The sequence below is a fragment of the Mastomys coucha genome, unplaced genomic scaffold (assembly GCF_008632895.1).
Source record: "Mastomys coucha isolate ucsf_1 unplaced genomic scaffold, UCSF_Mcou_1 pScaffold7, whole genome shotgun sequence".
NCBI classification, from domain to species: domain Eukaryota; kingdom Metazoa; phylum Chordata; class Mammalia; order Rodentia; family Muridae; genus Mastomys; species Mastomys coucha.
Window position 1 is genome coordinate 29,365,955 of NW_022196913.1, and position 18,272 is coordinate 29,384,226.

Sequence of the window (18,272 nt, forward strand, 5' to 3'; positions counted from 1 at the left end):
CTTACAGCTGGATCTCATGGAGGCATTTCCTCAAGGGAGGCTCCTTTCTCTGTGATAACTCCATCTTGTGTCAAGTTGACACACAAAACCAGCCAGTATACTGAAGTATTCTGAATTAGACTCATCCCCCATGGATTCTGTCTTAGGGTTTTATTGCTGTGAAGAGATATGATGACCACAGTAATTCTTATAAAGGGAAAATATTTAATTGGGGCTAGCCTACTTACAGTTCAGAGGTTTAGTTCATTATCATCATGGTGGTAAGCATGGCAGCATGTATGCAGACATAGCACTGAAGAAGGAGTTGAGAGATCTACATCTTCACCCAAAGATAGCAGAAGTGGCTGAGACACTTTACCACCAGTCATGCCTCACCTCCTAATAGTGCCACTCTCCATGAACCTCTGGAGGCCATTTTCTTTCAAACCACCACAGGTGCTTGCCAGTACTGACTTCCTTGTAGGCTGTGTGCAGATGTGGAAGTGGAAAACCAGAGCCATCTTTCAGCATGTTTCTGACTTGTTCTGACACACCCTCAGGAGATGGTTTAGTCTCTTTGCAGCTCATGCCTGGAGTTGTCTCACACTTGACTGTGTGAGGGCTGCCTAAGCAACACGCCCCTCCCTACCTGCTGTACTGCTAAGGCGTTCTGAGCCTCTGGTCCTGCCCTTCTTTCTGCTGCTATTGACATTGCCAGCTATGATTCTGATGCACAGATATGGTCCTGATATTCTCACCCTTAGTGCATATGTTCACCGTGTTCTCTGTTGCATACTGTGTCATAGATTGTGGACATAATCCATAGGAGTCCAAAAGTGGTGACTTTTGTTCTCCTTTGTGTTCTAAATGCTAGTGCAAAACTTGATCTGGGTGCAGGGGATGGGTATCAGTCTAAGTGTGTAAATCACTAGATGCTTACAGCCGAAGAGAACACAAACCTGTTTTTAAAATTTATTTCTAAAGCCAGTATTCAAAGTAATGGTCTTATTATTACACACATATAAACATACACACTTATTTAATAATAAAGCATGTGTGTATGTATGCATGTATATGTATGTACATGCATATGTGTGATTCTTCTTTGTCCTTATCCGTTTTTCTACCCACTGGCTTTCCACATTCTCCTGACCATTTCCTGTAGTTCCTTTTCCTATCTACATAGTCCTGTTTCTGCTTTCTTGTCACACATTATTTTTTTCTCTACTTCTATACCTTAAGATTTCTTATTCTCTTAAGGTTCCCTCTCAACATACACAACACTACCTAGAGTGTGAATATGATAAAAAAAGAAAAATACACTTTTTGAGTATGGCTTATTTCACTTACTGTAATGATCTACAGTTGTATCCGTTTTCCTTTAGATATCATGATTTTCCTCCATTGTAGAGTGAAATTCTATTGTGTATAAGTACATTATTTTCCTTATCTATTCATCTGTTGGTAAACACAGGCTGATTCCATTTCTACTATTGTGAATAATGCAGCGATAAATATGGAAATGCATGGTAAGCTGTAGTTCCAGAACACGTGTGTATGTGTGTGTGTAACCATAGAGGCAAAATTTCATATCCAAGGCAGCCGTGCCGACTAGGATTAGTTATTTTATACCACTGAAATGAAGAGTTACAGGATATGCCTGAGTGACATTGGGACTGTCTAAAGGAGAACCAATTAGTATAGTCAGAATGCTGGATAAAGGCACAAGAGGATAAACTTTAGTTTTCAGGAATCCCTTGTAAGCATCCATCCATCCATCTTCATATATATTTATGTTTTTCTCTATGAATGATTGTGTGTGTGTGTGTATGTTTTTTGTATGTTTATCCTTTTTCTGGACAGGCAAACTTGTCCATTTGTTACTTGTGTCTGTTTTCTATTCTAGGTCAATACACTTAATAAGCTATTGAACATGCAGCGATATAGACTCTTGCTGATATCTTAATTATATTTGTATATCACACAGAAATGCTATACTTAGTTATATTTTTAAAATTATAATAGCTCCTGGAATCCCACAGTACCTATGGCTTTCCAAAGGTTTGTTGGGCACAGACCCAGTGGCCACTTAGGACAAATCTGGGTGTAGGAGGAATCCCCAGGCCTGAAGGGGAGACTTGAACTCAGGACAGATACTTACAGCTCTCAAGCAGTGCCTTCCTTCTGGTCACGTTAGGGGTCATGCTTGTCGACATGGCTCCATGAGTCGTGTTTTGGACCCAAGTTGAAGCTCTCATCCCTCCACTGTCTTTCCATGTCCATGATTTCTCTCATAACTCCGATACTGTATAAGTTACCTTTCTTGTCACTGGAACAGACACCTGATAAGAGCAACTTAAGGAAAAGAAGGATTGATTTTGGCTCACAACTTGAGTCGATAAAACCCATTACGGTGAGCAAGGAATTGGTGATGGGGGTGTGGGAGGACTGTCCACACTGTATGTGTGGTCAGGAAGCATAGGGAAATGAAGGCCAGCTCTGAGCTTGCTCTCTCTGCTTTTAATAATTAATCAGTTTTAACCTGGCAGAGGTAGCATATGTCTTTAATCCCAGCACTCCCAGTACGTGGGAGGCAGAGGCAGGCAGATCTCTGTGAGTTCAAGGCCATCCAGGTCAATAGAGTAGGCTCTAGGACAGCCGTGGCTACACAGAGAAACCCTGTCTCAAAAAACCATTAATAATAATAATAATAATAATAATAATAATAATAATAATAAGTCTTATTCTTATAAAATTTCATACATGTATATAACATCTGAATACCTCCCCCTTTTTGCTTTTTTATTTAGTGTGGAAGCCCAGCCTATGGGATGGTGCCACCCACATTCAAGGTGAGCCTTTGTTCTTCAGAGAAACCTCTCTGTATAGCCTCATAGACAGGCACAGAGAACTCTTTAGTTGACTTCAGAGTGCAGTCAAGTTGACTATGAAGACCAACTAGCAGGTGTTAAGTGGTGCTAAGAATGCAAGGCTGAGCAAGATGTATATAGTCTTTCCTTTGAGATGCACACTCAGGTGAGTTAATAGCCTTTATGGTTCCTGGGTAAGGTACTTCCTACATAGAGGCAGAGCACAGTGTAGCGGGTATATAGAAGCAGAGGGATTGGTGACAGTGCACAGAGCAGCCAGGGGTCTCCTGGAAGGGGGGTGCTTGAGAGCTATTATATGCTCACTTTTACCAGTGGTTCTGGCACTCCAGGACAACCCTTCCAACAGGGGCTACTGAGATCCTTCACCTTCTGACGTGTGGCATCTCGAAACTTCAAGCATCAATATACACACCTTGTGTGGACACACATGACTGTATGGTTCTACACAAATAACACGCAACAATGCTACAGCTAAAGAGAATAGGGCAGATCAGAGTGGCTATGACTCCAATTATATAGCATGCTGTAAAAGAAAACTCTACCTTTATATCTCGTAGTAACCTATGGCTTATGGATTAACATGCTGGGCTCATTTTTAAGTTCTTGACTTTCCAATGAAAAGACACGGGCCATAGTGGTTCATGGTTGAACCCAGCAGGCCCTGTAACGTCATCTTACCTGTCCTGTTAGCTCCTTGAGTTTCTATCTCACCTAATGCTTACCTGCCTCTGCCTTGATTCTTCAGTTAGAAAACAATAATATGTTGTTGTTCTCTGTCACAGACCTGTGAGTCATCACTGTAGGGTCCCAGTGAAGAGCTCAGCTCTGCCCATCATTCTTTCTACAACTGTCTTTCTACATTGGAACGCCGACAGTCCTCTTTGGCCCTCCCCCTCTTCATTGGTACATGCATTTATTCCACCTCCCTCTCAAACTGGTGTCTCACCACTTGCCCACGGACCTCTCAGGCTAACAGAGGGATCTGCTGCTTCCCAGGTGTTTTCCAGCTCGGGTCTAAACAGCTTTCGAGGACTTTTCAAAATACAAACTCAGCCTTTTTCTTCCTCTGCTTAAAACCCTGCCATGGCTTCCACTCTTCAGGACCAGCTCCTTTCTTTGGTTTACAAAGCATCTTCTAGCATCCTTACTGGACTTATAAGTAAGCCCAGTTGGGCCTCACCCGTCATGAGTCCCTCTGTTCATGTAAGTGTTTGATATCTATTAGGGCTGTTTGCTGTTTCTCAGGCAATGCCTGACCACGAGTGTCTGTGACCTTCCTGCCCTCACTTCAGCTGCTTTCCTTCGCATCAGTTTTGTTATCTGTCACCTCCTCACTCGTCTGGTTGCTCTAGTATTGAGATCCCTGTTATCTTGGCACCACTGTACCCCAAGAAGACATCCTTGGATTATGTGCTGATTTCAAGTTCCTGGCTTCTGATTGGGAGAGCTGTTTCTGGTTCCCTTCCCTCCCCTCTCCTCTCCTTCCCTATCCTCCCCCCTCTCCTCCTCTTCCCTCTCCTTTCCTTTCCTTGGGATGCTGGTGGGATCTAGGAGCTTGTTGGACACCACAGATGATCCATGACTCCAGCCCTCTGTGTGAGATGGTGGCAGGACAATATCAGGTGGATGGTCACTGGAGAGAGAGCTTCTTGCCTAAGTTGGAAAGCCCAGAACCCCGATGAACAATTTACTCTTAAACTCTTTCAGGGACTGCACATGCACCATTTGCTCCCTCTGGCAGCTTTCATTTTCTTCTCAAGGGCCATTTTGGTGAATACACAGCAGCACGGCAACTACCGCTAGCTGAAAACCATCAGCACGTGATAATTTATAAAGTATTTTCTAGATGTAATCCTCGAACTAAACAATTCATGGCTTACTTTTACAAGCTTGTAAATTCAGGGAAATGAGTCAGATGTGTAAAATATTTGTGTTTACTTAACACAGACATTTCTTTGGGACTTGTCAGTCATACACATACATATTCAGCCATTCATTCACAGATATGAACATCTCTGACAAGTCAGAGGTCTTTCCAAAGTCAAGGTGAGGGTGCTTCACTCCACACACTCCACAATGACTATTGAAGTAGATAAAGTGAGAAGATGAGATATCATATTTGATGTACAAAACAAAGGCTTCTGGGTGCTTTGGGCAGGACCCATGAAGCACTGTCTGCCTGGTGTTGGCTGTGCTCCAACATGTGGGAGTATCAGCTCCCCCCCCACCCCATTCCAGTCTCCTTTTTAAGCACTGAGGTCATTGTATGGGGGTTCATCACCTATTTTCAAACAGCTTAGCTTTACATTCCGAAAAGAACAACACGTGGTACATTTAGATGAAGTTGGACTGTGAGAATAGTCTTAAGACTGTGTTCATAATGAAGTCAGTTCAGTTTGACACGGTTTCAGTGACATTGTAAGCTCCTCTTTGCCTAAAAGCTTTTTCCAAAAAGTTTTCTTACACAGTTTGCCAAATCCCATTTGAACCCAGCTATGAAATACATTAATGTATGCTAAACTCATTTGGCTGCTGACTTCTGGAAAGAAGAAAAAAAAATCAATTTCTGTATATATACTCATATGAAAATATACAGTTTAATCAGTCTTTTTAAAAAGACTTCAGCCTTTGCTTAGAACCGGGAAACTGTATTCAAATAAGTCGATATGATTGAAAATAAAAATAGCGTCCTGGTAGAGTCTGCGACTTCATCGTGGCAGCAGCTGTTCAATGCTTTGATGGTTTTAGTTTTGTATTCTAGTTTATTCTACTGCATATAGATCAAGTTACTATTATATCTATAGATCAACTTGTTCTTCTTTCCTTGTTTTAACTCTTCCATGAGGAAAAGCCCACATGAGCTTAGAATGTCCAAGGAAGGGGCAGGTATTCCACGTGTGCCTGGAAACTAAACCCCATGTTTGCCACTTGGGCAGTAAGAACGAGGTGAAGACTGCCCCATACCCTGCACCAGTGCATGCGATGTTTATGTCCCTCAGAATTATTACTCCCACTTGAGATCACTGGTAGGATCAGGAGGTATTAAAACTGCAGTTATTTTGGCAAATTCATTTTACATTATATGTAAGAATCCTAAAAGTTAAGTGTAAGTTAGGAAAAAGCATAATTTTGGTTAATCTAGAAGAAAAATTATCATAAAAGATGGTTAGAATATGCCACAATAGGTTAAAATTTTTTAAAAAAGCTCATGTTTAAATTTCTTTTTTTTTTAAAAAAGATTTATTTTATTTTATTTTATTTATATGAGTATACTGTAGCTGTGTTCAGACACACCAGATCCCATTACAGATGGTTGTGAGCTACCATGTGACCATGTGGTTGTTGGGATTTGAACTCAGGACCTCTGGAAGAGCAGTCAGTGCTCTTAACCCCTGAGCGATCTCTCCAGCCCCCATGTTTAAATTTCTTGACTTCTTGTCCACTAAGTCAAAAACAGATGAAACTTCCCCCTCCCCCAGATCCCTCCACAGCACACACCAGACTATAATACACATGCTTCCCTCTTAAGTCTGAGTTCAGAATGTTCTGACACTTCTCAGCTCTTTTTCCTCGAAGAATTTTTACCAAGTCCTACAATTTTGATCAATTTTAAGGAATATTCTTTCGCTATCTTTTCTCTCATTTGCGTCACCCACATGAGGTTAGAATTGTTGACACTCCTCCCCTTAGCCCCCTCCAGTATCGCTTCTCCATAATTACACTTTGGATTTGTTTCCTTTCATCTGTAATTTAGGAGGAGCTAGCCCAGGAAACACACTTCCCAGCCCCCACTAACTGCAGCCTATGAAGTTAGCCTTTCAATTCATTGATGGGTCATGTGTATCAGATTAAAAAAAAATGTGGCCAGGCGGTGGTAGTGGCGAATGGCTTTAATCCCAGCAGAGGCAGGTGGATCTCTGGGTTCAAACGCAGCCTGATCTACAAAGCCAGTTCCAGGACAGCCAGGGCTAAAAGGAGAAACTTTTGTTTCGAAAAACCAAACCAACCAAGCAAGCAAATAAAAAAAAATGTGTTAATATCTGTAACACAAGAAACAAGAGCTGTTAAAAATGTAGACTCCTAGGTCAGATTCCTGGCCCCAATCATGTTTCCACCTCTGGCGATGAACTCAAAGCGTCCCCATTTCTCAAATGTTAGAGGCTGGCATGTGTGACTTTTACTGGGGAGATGTGAGCAAATGTCTGTTAGCTCCAAATAAGGCACCACTGACAGACCAAAGAAACAGTCCCACCCAGGTCTAAGTTGGGAAATGGACGAGTTCCTGGGTTACTCACACAGTGCGGGAGACTCAAGGGCAGCTGCATCACTGGAAAGCCCATCCACATGTGTGGTATCTTATCCCCTCGAGCTCCCTGACCAGCCTGTAGGAAGCTCCACCCAAGAGCCTGCCCTGCTCTCTCAGTTGTTAGTTACTATACTACTGAGGAGGGATCTCATGCATCCTTTAACTTCCTGAGTTCTCTGAGCCTTGTTAAGTTTCCTTAGCTTCTCGGGTCTAATGCACCTCTTTCCTTGCAGGAGGGAAGTGAGTGTTGAATTCAGGGGAAGTTTTTGTGCAAAGCAGGTAGTGATAATTATTTCATAAAGTTATTGTGGATTGAAAATGAGTTAATATTTGAAACACAAGTCATTGTTAGCTAATCGCTATTATCATGACTAATATTATTCTTGCTTTAGTTTTATCATTATTATTGATTTACATGTTGCTCTAGGTAAGTGCTGATAGAGAAACATTTCTTGGCTGTTATCAGCATGACTTTCTGAAAATAGATACCTTTCTAGGTGTCCCAATATTTATGTCTCACTTTATATGAAAGTATATGAAATATAATAACTAGATAAAATTAATTTATGCCATACTTAACATAAGGGAAACATTTAAAACGACAGCGTTTTGAGAAGAACTCAGTAAAGGATCGCTCTACTTCATCCCTCAAAAATGAAAATAGATAATTACAGCTTCTCAGTTATCAGGTAAAAGAGAATCTAAGATAACTTTCCTGAACTTTCTAACTGCTACTCTCATTGCTGATGGGAAGAAATGACCACATGAGGACCCCCAACTCTGAGCAACATGCGCCAAGAAGCAGTGCCCTCCCCCCCAGGCTGCTCCTCATTACAATGCTGCTCCCTCATGGTAATCACCTTAAAATCGACTTCTGTGGAATTATTTAAATACACTTATCTCAGTCCATTTTAAGTAAGAGTTTGTACAAGGTAGGTGATATTGCAGAAAATAATCCCATGGAAGGATTTTCTCATCCACTCCCTCACAATCATTCCTTGACTTTATGCATAGTCAGATAAGATGCTAAACTGAATGTATTATAACCTCTACTTTATGTTGAGATGGAAGAATAACCACCAACCAGAGCTAAATTATATTGTTAGCAAGACATCAACTCCGATAAAATTTCATCCTCTCCATAAATTATCTTGGCTATTTCATAAATACCTGAAACACAGCGACTCAAGCGATCTCACTTTGATTGTTTTAAGCAAGTAGAAGTGTGCTTACCTATGAACTGCTGATACACAGAAAGTTAAAGACTTTCTCAGAGTTAATGAGCAATTCCAGTGTATTACCACTGTCCGTTAGGTTGGGTGGAAGGCAGGCCCTCTCTTCAGGATGGCTGGCTTGCTCGGAATTGCTCATTTTCAGTGTCCCAGTATCTCCAGTGAAGACCTCATCTCACAGCGGCACCTGCTCAGAAAGCAGTTGCTTGGCACTGACCACATTGTATTGATGTTATAGGCACGATTTAAAAGCATACTGTCACTAATCGTTCACGGTGAAAGCTGAAGCCTTAGAATGTTAATGCCACAATTCAGCAATAATTGTGATAACTTCTGAAGACACAGTTTGATGGTTTGTTTGTCTCCCTTGACTGGATTTGGAATCTCCTGAGAGACACACCTCTGGGCCCGTCTATGAGGGTATTTCCGGAGAGCGTTAGCTGAAGAGGGAGATGCACTCTGAAAATAGATGGAAGTTTATGACTGAATGTTTTAAAGAAAGAAAGAGAAAGAAACAGTGCGAAAGAGGGAAAGGAGAGAAGGAGGGAGGGAGGGACAGAAGAAAGGAAGGAACTTAGAGAAAACTAATACTACCTACCTGCTGAGCACGGGCTTCCCCACGTCTCTGCTTCCAGATCTTCCCGGATGTGGGAGAGCAGCCCCATGCTCCAGGGGCCTCTGCTACAAGCTGCTGCCTCTACACTTATGCACCGTGGTGGACTGTACCACTGTCCCTTCAACCATAAATTCAAACAAACCCTTCCTCCCTTAGGCTGCTTCTTGTCAGACATTTTACAACAGCCAGCAATAAATGTTACACACACGTTCAGTTTGTTTGTAGAGTGCAGCCATGTATTTAACTCTCAAAGGCCACGCTATGTATGGAACTTAGATATCATTATAAATCATCCCTGAATTACAGCCCATCAAGAGAACCTCTACAGTGATCTGTAAACTTCAAACAGAGTTTGAAAATGTCTGATTCCCATTTTCCTTAGCTTCTGTCTGTTTTCCAGATTTTTCTTATGAATTTTCAAGTCTTCTGATGCTAAGAGGCCTTACTTCCTTATCTGAGGTGACTATTATCCACCCTTTTGAGCAGAATGCTTTGCCATGTACGATGATCCATGGCTGAAGCTGTTGCCACCCTGCTAATTTCTCCACTTTCCTCCTGACTGGGCCTTCCGCCTGCTGCAGTAGATTGCTGTGGTGTAATAAACTGGAGCATCTTAGCTCATGGTCCACACACCAACACATCTCTGTATGAAGGGATGGTGTGTGTATATGTAAAATACAGCTCTGGTTACGTTCATCCTTTCAAGATGAGTTGCTCTGGTTTAATTTGCCCATGAATGAGTAGGGATTGTTTGAGTTTCTGTGAAAGTGTTTGGATTTCCTGACACATACTTGTACGCTGGGGACTCAGGCTGAGCCACAGTTTTCTGATGCTGTGATGCATTCTCTGGAGTCAGAAGAGATGTGGTTTAACTCCTCATTCCTCCAAGACTCCTTGGCCTCAGGTGTCTGAGTTAGGTTTCCTGGGACTCTGGCCTGTCTTTGCTTCACAGCCAGTAGTCTTGAAAGAGTACTCGGTACCACCTGCCTCTCTTTTCTCAGCCCCTTTTAGTGCCTGCCCCTCTTCTTGCTGTTCACTTCTTGAAGTTCCTTGGGAACTTCTGCCTGCCACTGTAGTGCTGAATGGCTGAATTTGGTCTTAAGCTAGCTTCTATTCCTACCCCAAGCTATTACATAGACACTTGGTTTTATTTACCAGCTATATTCTCTTTACTAGTTAATGATTGTTTTTTGAGCACTTTATACATGAACTCTGTAAATACTTCTCTCTTGTCCTCCCCTCCAGCTCCTCCTGTAGTCCCACAAATTCATGATCTTTTATTTAAATATTACTGTTTTATGTACACAAATACACCCACATATATGCACACATCTATATGTAACCTATTGCGTCCATTCAGCTTTGCTTATATGTACATGTGTGTAAAACTGACCACTTTGGATTGGAGAACTTGTCTGGTGGGAGCTTATCCCTGGAGAGTCATCCTCCCTCTCAGCAGGAATTGACTACTCGTAGCTCTTCATATAGGGGTGGGGCCATGGAATTTTCCTTGTTTCTATTGATGTGTCCACTGGTATTGTTATTATGTTGTTCTTGTTCAGGCAAATATGTTGTTGAGAGTTCATGGGTGCAGCTTCCCTACCATATGTAGAAGGCACTATCTCACAGCAGACTTCTTGGTACTCTGGGAATTACAGTCTTTCTACCCCATTCCATGATTTACTACTAGCCTTAGATTATATTACAGATGTACCAGTCGGGGTTGATACCCCACACTCATGCAGTCTCTGCATTGTGGTCACCTGTGAGTCTCTGTGATGGTCTCCTTCTGATGCAAAAAGAAGCTTCTTCAGTGAGGGATGATGGCTACACTCATAAGGATAAGTATCTCAAATATAGTTAGAAATTATGTTAGTCTATTAAGATGGCTGTAGTAGGTTTTCCTTTAAGGTCTATACCCTCTCCAGTTACAGATAGCTAGCCAGGTTTACAGTTCCAGGCCTTAAGTTCAGTCCAATAGCTTTGGGTTACCCTCAAGATAAAGGCACCCCTATCTCAGCATTTTGGCTATCCTGGCAGTCCAGCCCTTGTCCTCATTTATAAATTTTACATCTGGGCAAGACTGTGGATTGATTCTGGCCTTGGCAGTCTGCATAGAACTGGCACACCCAGTTCTCAGGGAGGTGGCTTTCAGGTCAGTACCAAACAGTCCTTCAAGTCTCGTGTCCAAAGTATGTGGTGTCATCAGTAAGGGGGTCTTACCTTCAGCTTCCAGGAGGAAACCGAGGCAGCAGCTGTAGTCTGTATTGTCTTAGAAATCTCTTGGACCCCTGACCAACAATTTGAAGGGAGGTTTTCCATGGCTTCCACCGGGGCTTTGTTAGATAATTCTTGAGTGGAAGCATTATTGTCCTGAGTGGTACAACTTCATTTAAATTACACATACACACATACAAACACACAATACTATATATGTGTATATATGTGTGTATATATATATATATATATACACACACACACATATATATTTTAACTAAACATAGACTACTATGTATTCCTATGGCCTTTTTTTCAGTCCCCTAGTGTTCCTTATTATTCCATATGTATCTGATCACATTTTTGTTATCCATTTATCAGTTGATAGACATTTAGGTTGTTTCCATATCCTAATACTTATGAATACAGCAGTAAGGAACATGGCTGACAAACATCTGTGGAATAGGAGGTTGAGTCTTTTGAGCATATGCCAAGGCTGAGCTATAAGTGCTCCCTCTCTCTCTCTCTCTCTCTCTCTCTCTCTCTCTCTCAACTATATATCTTTTCACGAACTCTTTTCTGTGCAGGTTTTCATAGTGACTATATCAGTGTGCAGTGAGTAAGGGCTCTGCTTTCCTCACATCCTCTCCAGCATTTCCTGATAATCCCTCTCCCATCTTAGTGGTTCTGACCATGGGAAGATGAAATTTGAAAATAGTTTCAATTTGCATTTCCCTAATTGCTAAGGATGTTGAACACTTTTTGTGATATTTCCTAGCCATGTTTATTTCTTCTTTGAAAATTCTTAGTTCATCCATAGCCCATTTTTAAAATTGGGGTTTTGTAAAGGGTAATAGATATGGATGTAATATCATGTGAACATCTTCTACATGTGAACATCTGGGTTTGCTGCAGTGTCTCTATACTTGGTTTGAGATGGCAGCAAAGAAGAGGGGAAGGCTGCAGGTGGTCTGCTGCAGAGATGGAGCTGAGACTGGAGGATTAGATTTGGAGGATAGGAGGGAGGGCTAAAGATCTGCCTGCTCTTCTGGATGGAGTGTCCTATGGGTTGCCAAAGAATGCCTGCTGGAGTTGGGGACTGTCATAAAGTGATGCTCAGTGAGAAGAAATAGAGGGGAAGAAGATCAATGTGATCACTGAGGTGGGAATAGGGGTGAGTCAAGGCTGCAGCGGGCAGTCTGCTACAGAGCTGGGGGTGTGGAGGAGGATTGGGTTAAGAGGAGAAGAGAGAGGGGTGAAGATCTGCAGTTAGCCTGCTGTGTCCCTGACCTATGAGTCTGGAGTGTTTCCAGGGAATGCCTGCTGGAGTTGGGGGCTGGGATAAAGTTGGGAGGGGAAGATCTGTGCACTCTACTGGAGATGTGTGTGTGTGTTTTGGTATTAGAGTAATAGTAGCTTTGTAGAAGGAAGGCCTCTTTATGTACGCATATATATATATACGCATATATATATGTACGCATATATATATATATGCATATATATATATTGTGTGTGTGTGTGTGTGTGTGTGTGTGTGTAAAGGTATCACTGTAGATTTTCTTTGAAAGTCTGGTAAAACTCTGCTCTTAATTCATCTGGGCCTGGGCTTCATTTAGTCAGAGGGTTTTTCTTCTTCCGTCCCCCTTATCCTTTATGGATTCATGTACATGGTTGGTCTTTTATTTTAACTTGCTGGTTTGGGAGAATCTAAAAACTAAACTCATTTCTTTTAGATATTCTAATTTAATGAATTATAGGTTTTTAACACATTTCCTTATGATTGTCCTAATTTCTCTTGTGTCTGTGACACTACTTTCCTGTTACTTGTGTCCTTTGTTTCTTCTGATAGTTGGGCCAGGGACTGTTGATATTGCTTATCTTAACATAGAAACAATTCCTGTTTTCTTTGTCTCTATTTCATTGATTTTGCTCTGATTTTTAAAATTTCCTCCCATTGGCTTCATTGGGCTTTTTTTTGTTCTTGTTTTTCCAGACTCTTGAACTGTCACATCTAAGTCACTTTCTGTGCTCTTCCTAAGTGTTTATGTGGGTGTTTACCACAGTAAATGTCCACTTAAGGCTTTTATTGTTTCCCAAGGACTTTGTTGTGTTTTCCTTTTCACTCAGTTCCAGGAATTTAAGAAGTTATTTCTTGATTTTTTTCCTTTGAGTCATTCATCATTTAGCAATGTATTATTTAATCTACATGAGATCATATAATTACTAGAGATTTATTTGTTGTTGATTTTAAGTTCTATTGCATCAATATTGCATATTGTTATAAACAGGGATACCCAGAATTATTTCAATTTTTTATGAATTTATCAAGACTTGTTTCGCCCACAGCCCCCAGAGGAGGCTCCACTCCCAGGCGCTCTAGAACACCCAGGATCTTAGGATCGGGGTGAGTAGGATACAACATTTGTCCCAACACCACTGGGAGTAACTGGGGCCAGCAGGATCCAGGGATGCAGGAACCCCGCCTGACCAGTAGCTGGGGTTCCTTCAGGTCTGTACTGGTTTACCTTAGGCACAAACTCTACGGCCAGTCCCACTGCTCCCAGAGGAGGCTCCATTGCCAGGTACTCTAGCACACCCAGGATCACAGGATCACAGGATCACAGGAGCCTAGTAGCCCAGGAGCTTGGTCATACCAGGATCTCAGGGTCTCAGAGGCAGCTTGACTCCCAGGAACTCTGACACACCCAGAATCTCAGGATCACTGGATCCCAGAATCACAGGATCACAGAGACATCTGGACTCTGAGGAGTTCTGACTCAACCAGGATTACAGGAAGGGCAGGCTCCAGTCAGATATAGTGAGGGCAGGTAGCACTAGAGATAATCAGATGGTGGGAGGCAAGCATAAGAACATAAGCAACAGAAGCCAAAGTTACTTGGCAGCATCAGAACCCAATTCTCCCACCATAGCAAGTCCTGGACATACCATCACACTAGAAAAGCAAGATTCGGATCTAAAGTCATTTCTCATGATGATGATAGAGGACTTTAAGAAGGACATAAATAACTCTCTTAAAGAAATACATGAGAACACAGGTAAACAGCTAGAAGCCCTTAAAGAGGAAATACAAAAAAATCCCTTAAGGAACTACAGGAAAACACAATCAAACAGGTGAAGGAAATGAACAAAACCATTCAAGAGCTAAAAACGGATATAGAAACAATAAAGAAATCACAAAGGGAGACAATCCTGGTGTTAGAAAACCTAGAAAAGAGATCAGGATTCATAGATGGGAGCATCACCAACAGAATACAAGAGATAGAAGAGAGAACCTCAGGGTCAGAAGACACCATAGAAAACATTGACACAATAGTCAAAGAAAATGCAAAAAGCAAAAAGTTCCTAACCCAAAACATCCAGGAAATCCAGGACACGATGAGAAGATCAAACCTAAGGATAATAGGTATAGAAGAGAAAGAAGCTTCCCATCTTAAAGGTCCAGTAAATATCTTGAACAAAATTATAGAAGAGTTATAGAACTATAGACTTCCCTAACCTAAAGAAAGAGATGCCCATGAACATTCAAGAAGTCTACAGAACTCCAAATAGACTGGACCAGAAAAGAAATTCCACTTGTCACATAATAATCAAAACACCAAATGCATTAAATAAAGAGAGAATATTAAAAGCAGTAAGGGAAAAAGGTCAAGTAACAAATAAAGGCAGACCTATCAGAATTACACCAGACTTCTCACCAGAGACTATGAAAGGTAAAAGACCCTGGGCAGATGTCATACAAACCCTAGGAGAACACAAATGCCAGCCCAGGGTACTATACCCAGCAAAATTCTCAGTTACTATAGACAAAGAAAACAAGATATTCCACAACAAAACCAAATTTATACCATATCTTTCCACAAATCCAGCCCTACAAAGGATAATAAATGGAAAACACCAACACAAGGAGGGAAACTACATCCTAGAAAAAGCAAGAAAGTAATCTTTCAACAAACCTAAAAGAAGATAGGCACACAAACATAATTCCACCTCTAACAACAAAAATAACAGGGAGTAACAATTGCTTTTCCTCAATATCTCTTAACATCAATGGACTCAATTCCTCAATAAAAAGACATAGACTAACAGACTGGATACATAAACAGGACCCAACATTTTGTTGCATACAGGACACTATCGATAGGACAAAAAGGCAAACAACAGATTGGGAAAAGATCTTTACCAATCCTACATCTGATAGAGGGCTAATATTCAATATATACAAAGAACTCAAGAAGTTAGATTCCAGAGAACCAAATAACCCTATTAAAAATGGGGCACAGAGCTAAACAAAGAATTTTCAACTGAGGAATATCGAATGGCTGAGAAGCACCTAAAGAAATGTTCAATATCCTTAGTCACCTAGGGAAATGCAAATCAAAACAACTCTGAGATTCTACCTCACACCAGTCAGAATGGCTAAGATCAAAAACTCAGGTGACAGCAAATGCTGGGGAGGATGTGGAGAAAGAGGAACACTCCTCTATTGCTGGTGGGATTGCAAGCTGGTACAACTACTCTGGAAATCAGTTGGATGGTTCCTCAGAAAATTGGACATAGTACTACCTGAGGACCCAGCTATACCACTCCTGGGTATATACCCAGAAGATGCTCCCACATGTAATAAGGACACATGCTCCACTATGTTCATAGCAGCCTTATTTATAATAGCCAGGAGCTGAAAACAACCCAGATGTCCTTCAACAGAGGAATGGATACAGAAAATGTGGTACATTTACACAAGGGGAGTACTACTCAGCTATTAAAAACAATGAATTCATGAAATTCTTAGGCAAATGGATAGAACTAGAAAATATCATCCTGAGTGAGGTAATTCAATTGAAAAAGAACACATATGGTATGCACTTACTGATAAATGGATATTAACCCAGAAGCTCAGAATACCTAAGATACAATTCACAGACCACATGAAGCTCAAGAAGAAGGAAAAGCAAAGTGTGAGTGCTTCAGTCCTTCTTAGCAGAAGAACAAAATACTCACAGGAGCAAATATGGAGATAAAGTGTAGAGCACAGACTAAAGGAAAGGCCACCTAGAGACTGTCCCACCTGGGGATTCATCCCATATTCAGTTACCAAACCCAGACACTATTGTGGATGCCAAGAGTTGCATGCTGAAAGGAGCCTGATATGGCTGTCTCCTGAGAGGCCCTTCCAGAGCCTTACAAATACAGACAGAATGTTTGCAGCCAACCATGGGACTGAGCACAGGGTCCCCAATGGAGGAGCTAGAGAAAGGCCTGAAGGAATTGAAGGGGTTTGTAACCTCATAGGAAGAACAACAGTATCAACCAACCAGTCCTCCCAGGACTCCCAGGGACTAAGCCATCAACAAAGGAGTACACATGGGCCCAGCTGCATATGTAGCAGAGGAAGGAGAGGTCCTTGGTCCTATAAAGGCTCCATAGATGCCCCAATGTAGGGCAATCAAGGGCGGGGAGGTGGGAGTGGGTGGGTGAGTGAAGGAATACCAACCCTCATAGAAGCAGGGGGAGGGAGGATGTAGTAGGGTGTTTCCAGGAGGGAGTGAAACTGGGAAAGGGGATAACATTTGAATTGTAAATAAAGAAAATATCCAATAAAAAAAAAGTTAAAAAAATTGTTTCATGTCCCAGGATCCGGTCTGTGGTGGAGAATCATTCATGGACTGTTGAACAGAATGTGCTGATTGGGTTGGGTTTGGGGTTTAGGGAGGGTGCAGGTGGGCTAGGGTCAGGAAGAGTCACCAGGTAAGGCTGGAGCACAGGATGTATGACCCTGCCTCAGCCTGGACGTTGGATATGGCATGGGCAGGCTAAAGGCCAACAGCCTTAACAGGCTGGGCTGGCTCACAGGATCCCAACTGTATTCTTACAGTTCTCAAGTTTACATCATTATCTTAGAACTTCATCTGAACTGAGATTTATATTTCCAAGCATTTACGGGACATGCCTACTAGGATTCCATTCCCCCCACCCTTTGGCAAGGCTGGGGATGGAAGTTAAAGCCCTCCTTGCTCCTGCAAAGCTGGCTCCTTTTCATGAAGCACACCCCTACCCCTCTGTGAAGACTCCCTAAAAATTATCTTCATATTTTGTTTTGTGTGTCTGTGTGTTTTACTTACATGTATGTCTGTGCACCAAGTGTGTGTTTTGTGTGTGGAGGCCAGAATTAGGCACCAGATGCCCTGAAGTTATAGACGGTTGTGATCTGCCATGTAGGTACTAGGAATTGAACCTGGATCCTCTGTGAGAATTCTTAATGTGTCTTAAACTCATACTGTGTTGGACTAAGACTGTCCAAGGCTTACCATAGTTTGACTTATGGCTTTTTGAGTTTACAAAGGCACAGAAGCTATACATTTAGTAGAAGTTAAGCTTCAGCCTTTGAACTTTGATCTCCTGGGCTTACAGTATGCAGCACATCTGTTCCCTGCCTTTCTGCACCACTGTAATTTTTCAGCTCCCAGTTACTCTGAGTTTACAAGGGAGTGGATACACTCTGGTGCTATGGTGCTTGGCAGGTTAAGCACATTTGCTGTAAATGCACCTAGATGCAGTATATTAAACATATGATGATTCATCATTATTAGGATTCACTCTGCCACACAGCAGAAGAATTGGATGTCATAATCAGAACTTGCCATCTCCTTTCCAGACTCTCTCCCTTCTTTTGACTATGTAGTCTTGAACAACACAGTCAGCCATAAAGCACTGGGCTTAGAGGCCTCTTCCAACCTTTCCTCTCCTTCCTGTCCAACCTTTCCTCTCCTTCCTGTCCCACACCCAGTGGTGAAGGAGTTATGACTTTAAACCTTCTAGAGAGTGGGTCCTGCCTGTTGATCCTGTATGTGGTACCTTCTTCCAGACCTGCTGTATCCTGGACAGGGCTGGTCCCCCATGGTGAGTATTCCCGCCTTCCCCCACAGTCGGGATGGGTGCCATATGCAGACTAGGATTTGGATTTCTATGCTCTTCCTGAAGTGAGTCATCTCCTTTCCCATTTCTCCTGCCTG

General features: G+C 42.0%; 1 protein-coding gene across 3 annotated transcripts in view; it reads left to right on the top strand.

Moving 5' to 3' along the window:
* Window positions 1-18,272, top strand: part of Dcdc2 (doublecortin domain containing 2) — a 162,275-nt gene that overhangs the window by 116,470 nt on the left and 27,533 nt on the right. For 2 of the 3 annotated variants that reach the window (XM_031359050.1, XM_031359049.1), the window contains one exon: window positions 2,790-2,831. The exons of the other annotated variant lie outside the window; for it this stretch is intronic. In XM_031359050.1, coding sequence (XP_031214910.1) covers window positions 2,790-2,831 — 42 coding nt within the window. The remainder of the gene's footprint in view (window positions 1-2,789; window positions 2,832-18,272) is intronic. 3 annotated transcript variants of the gene reach the window in all.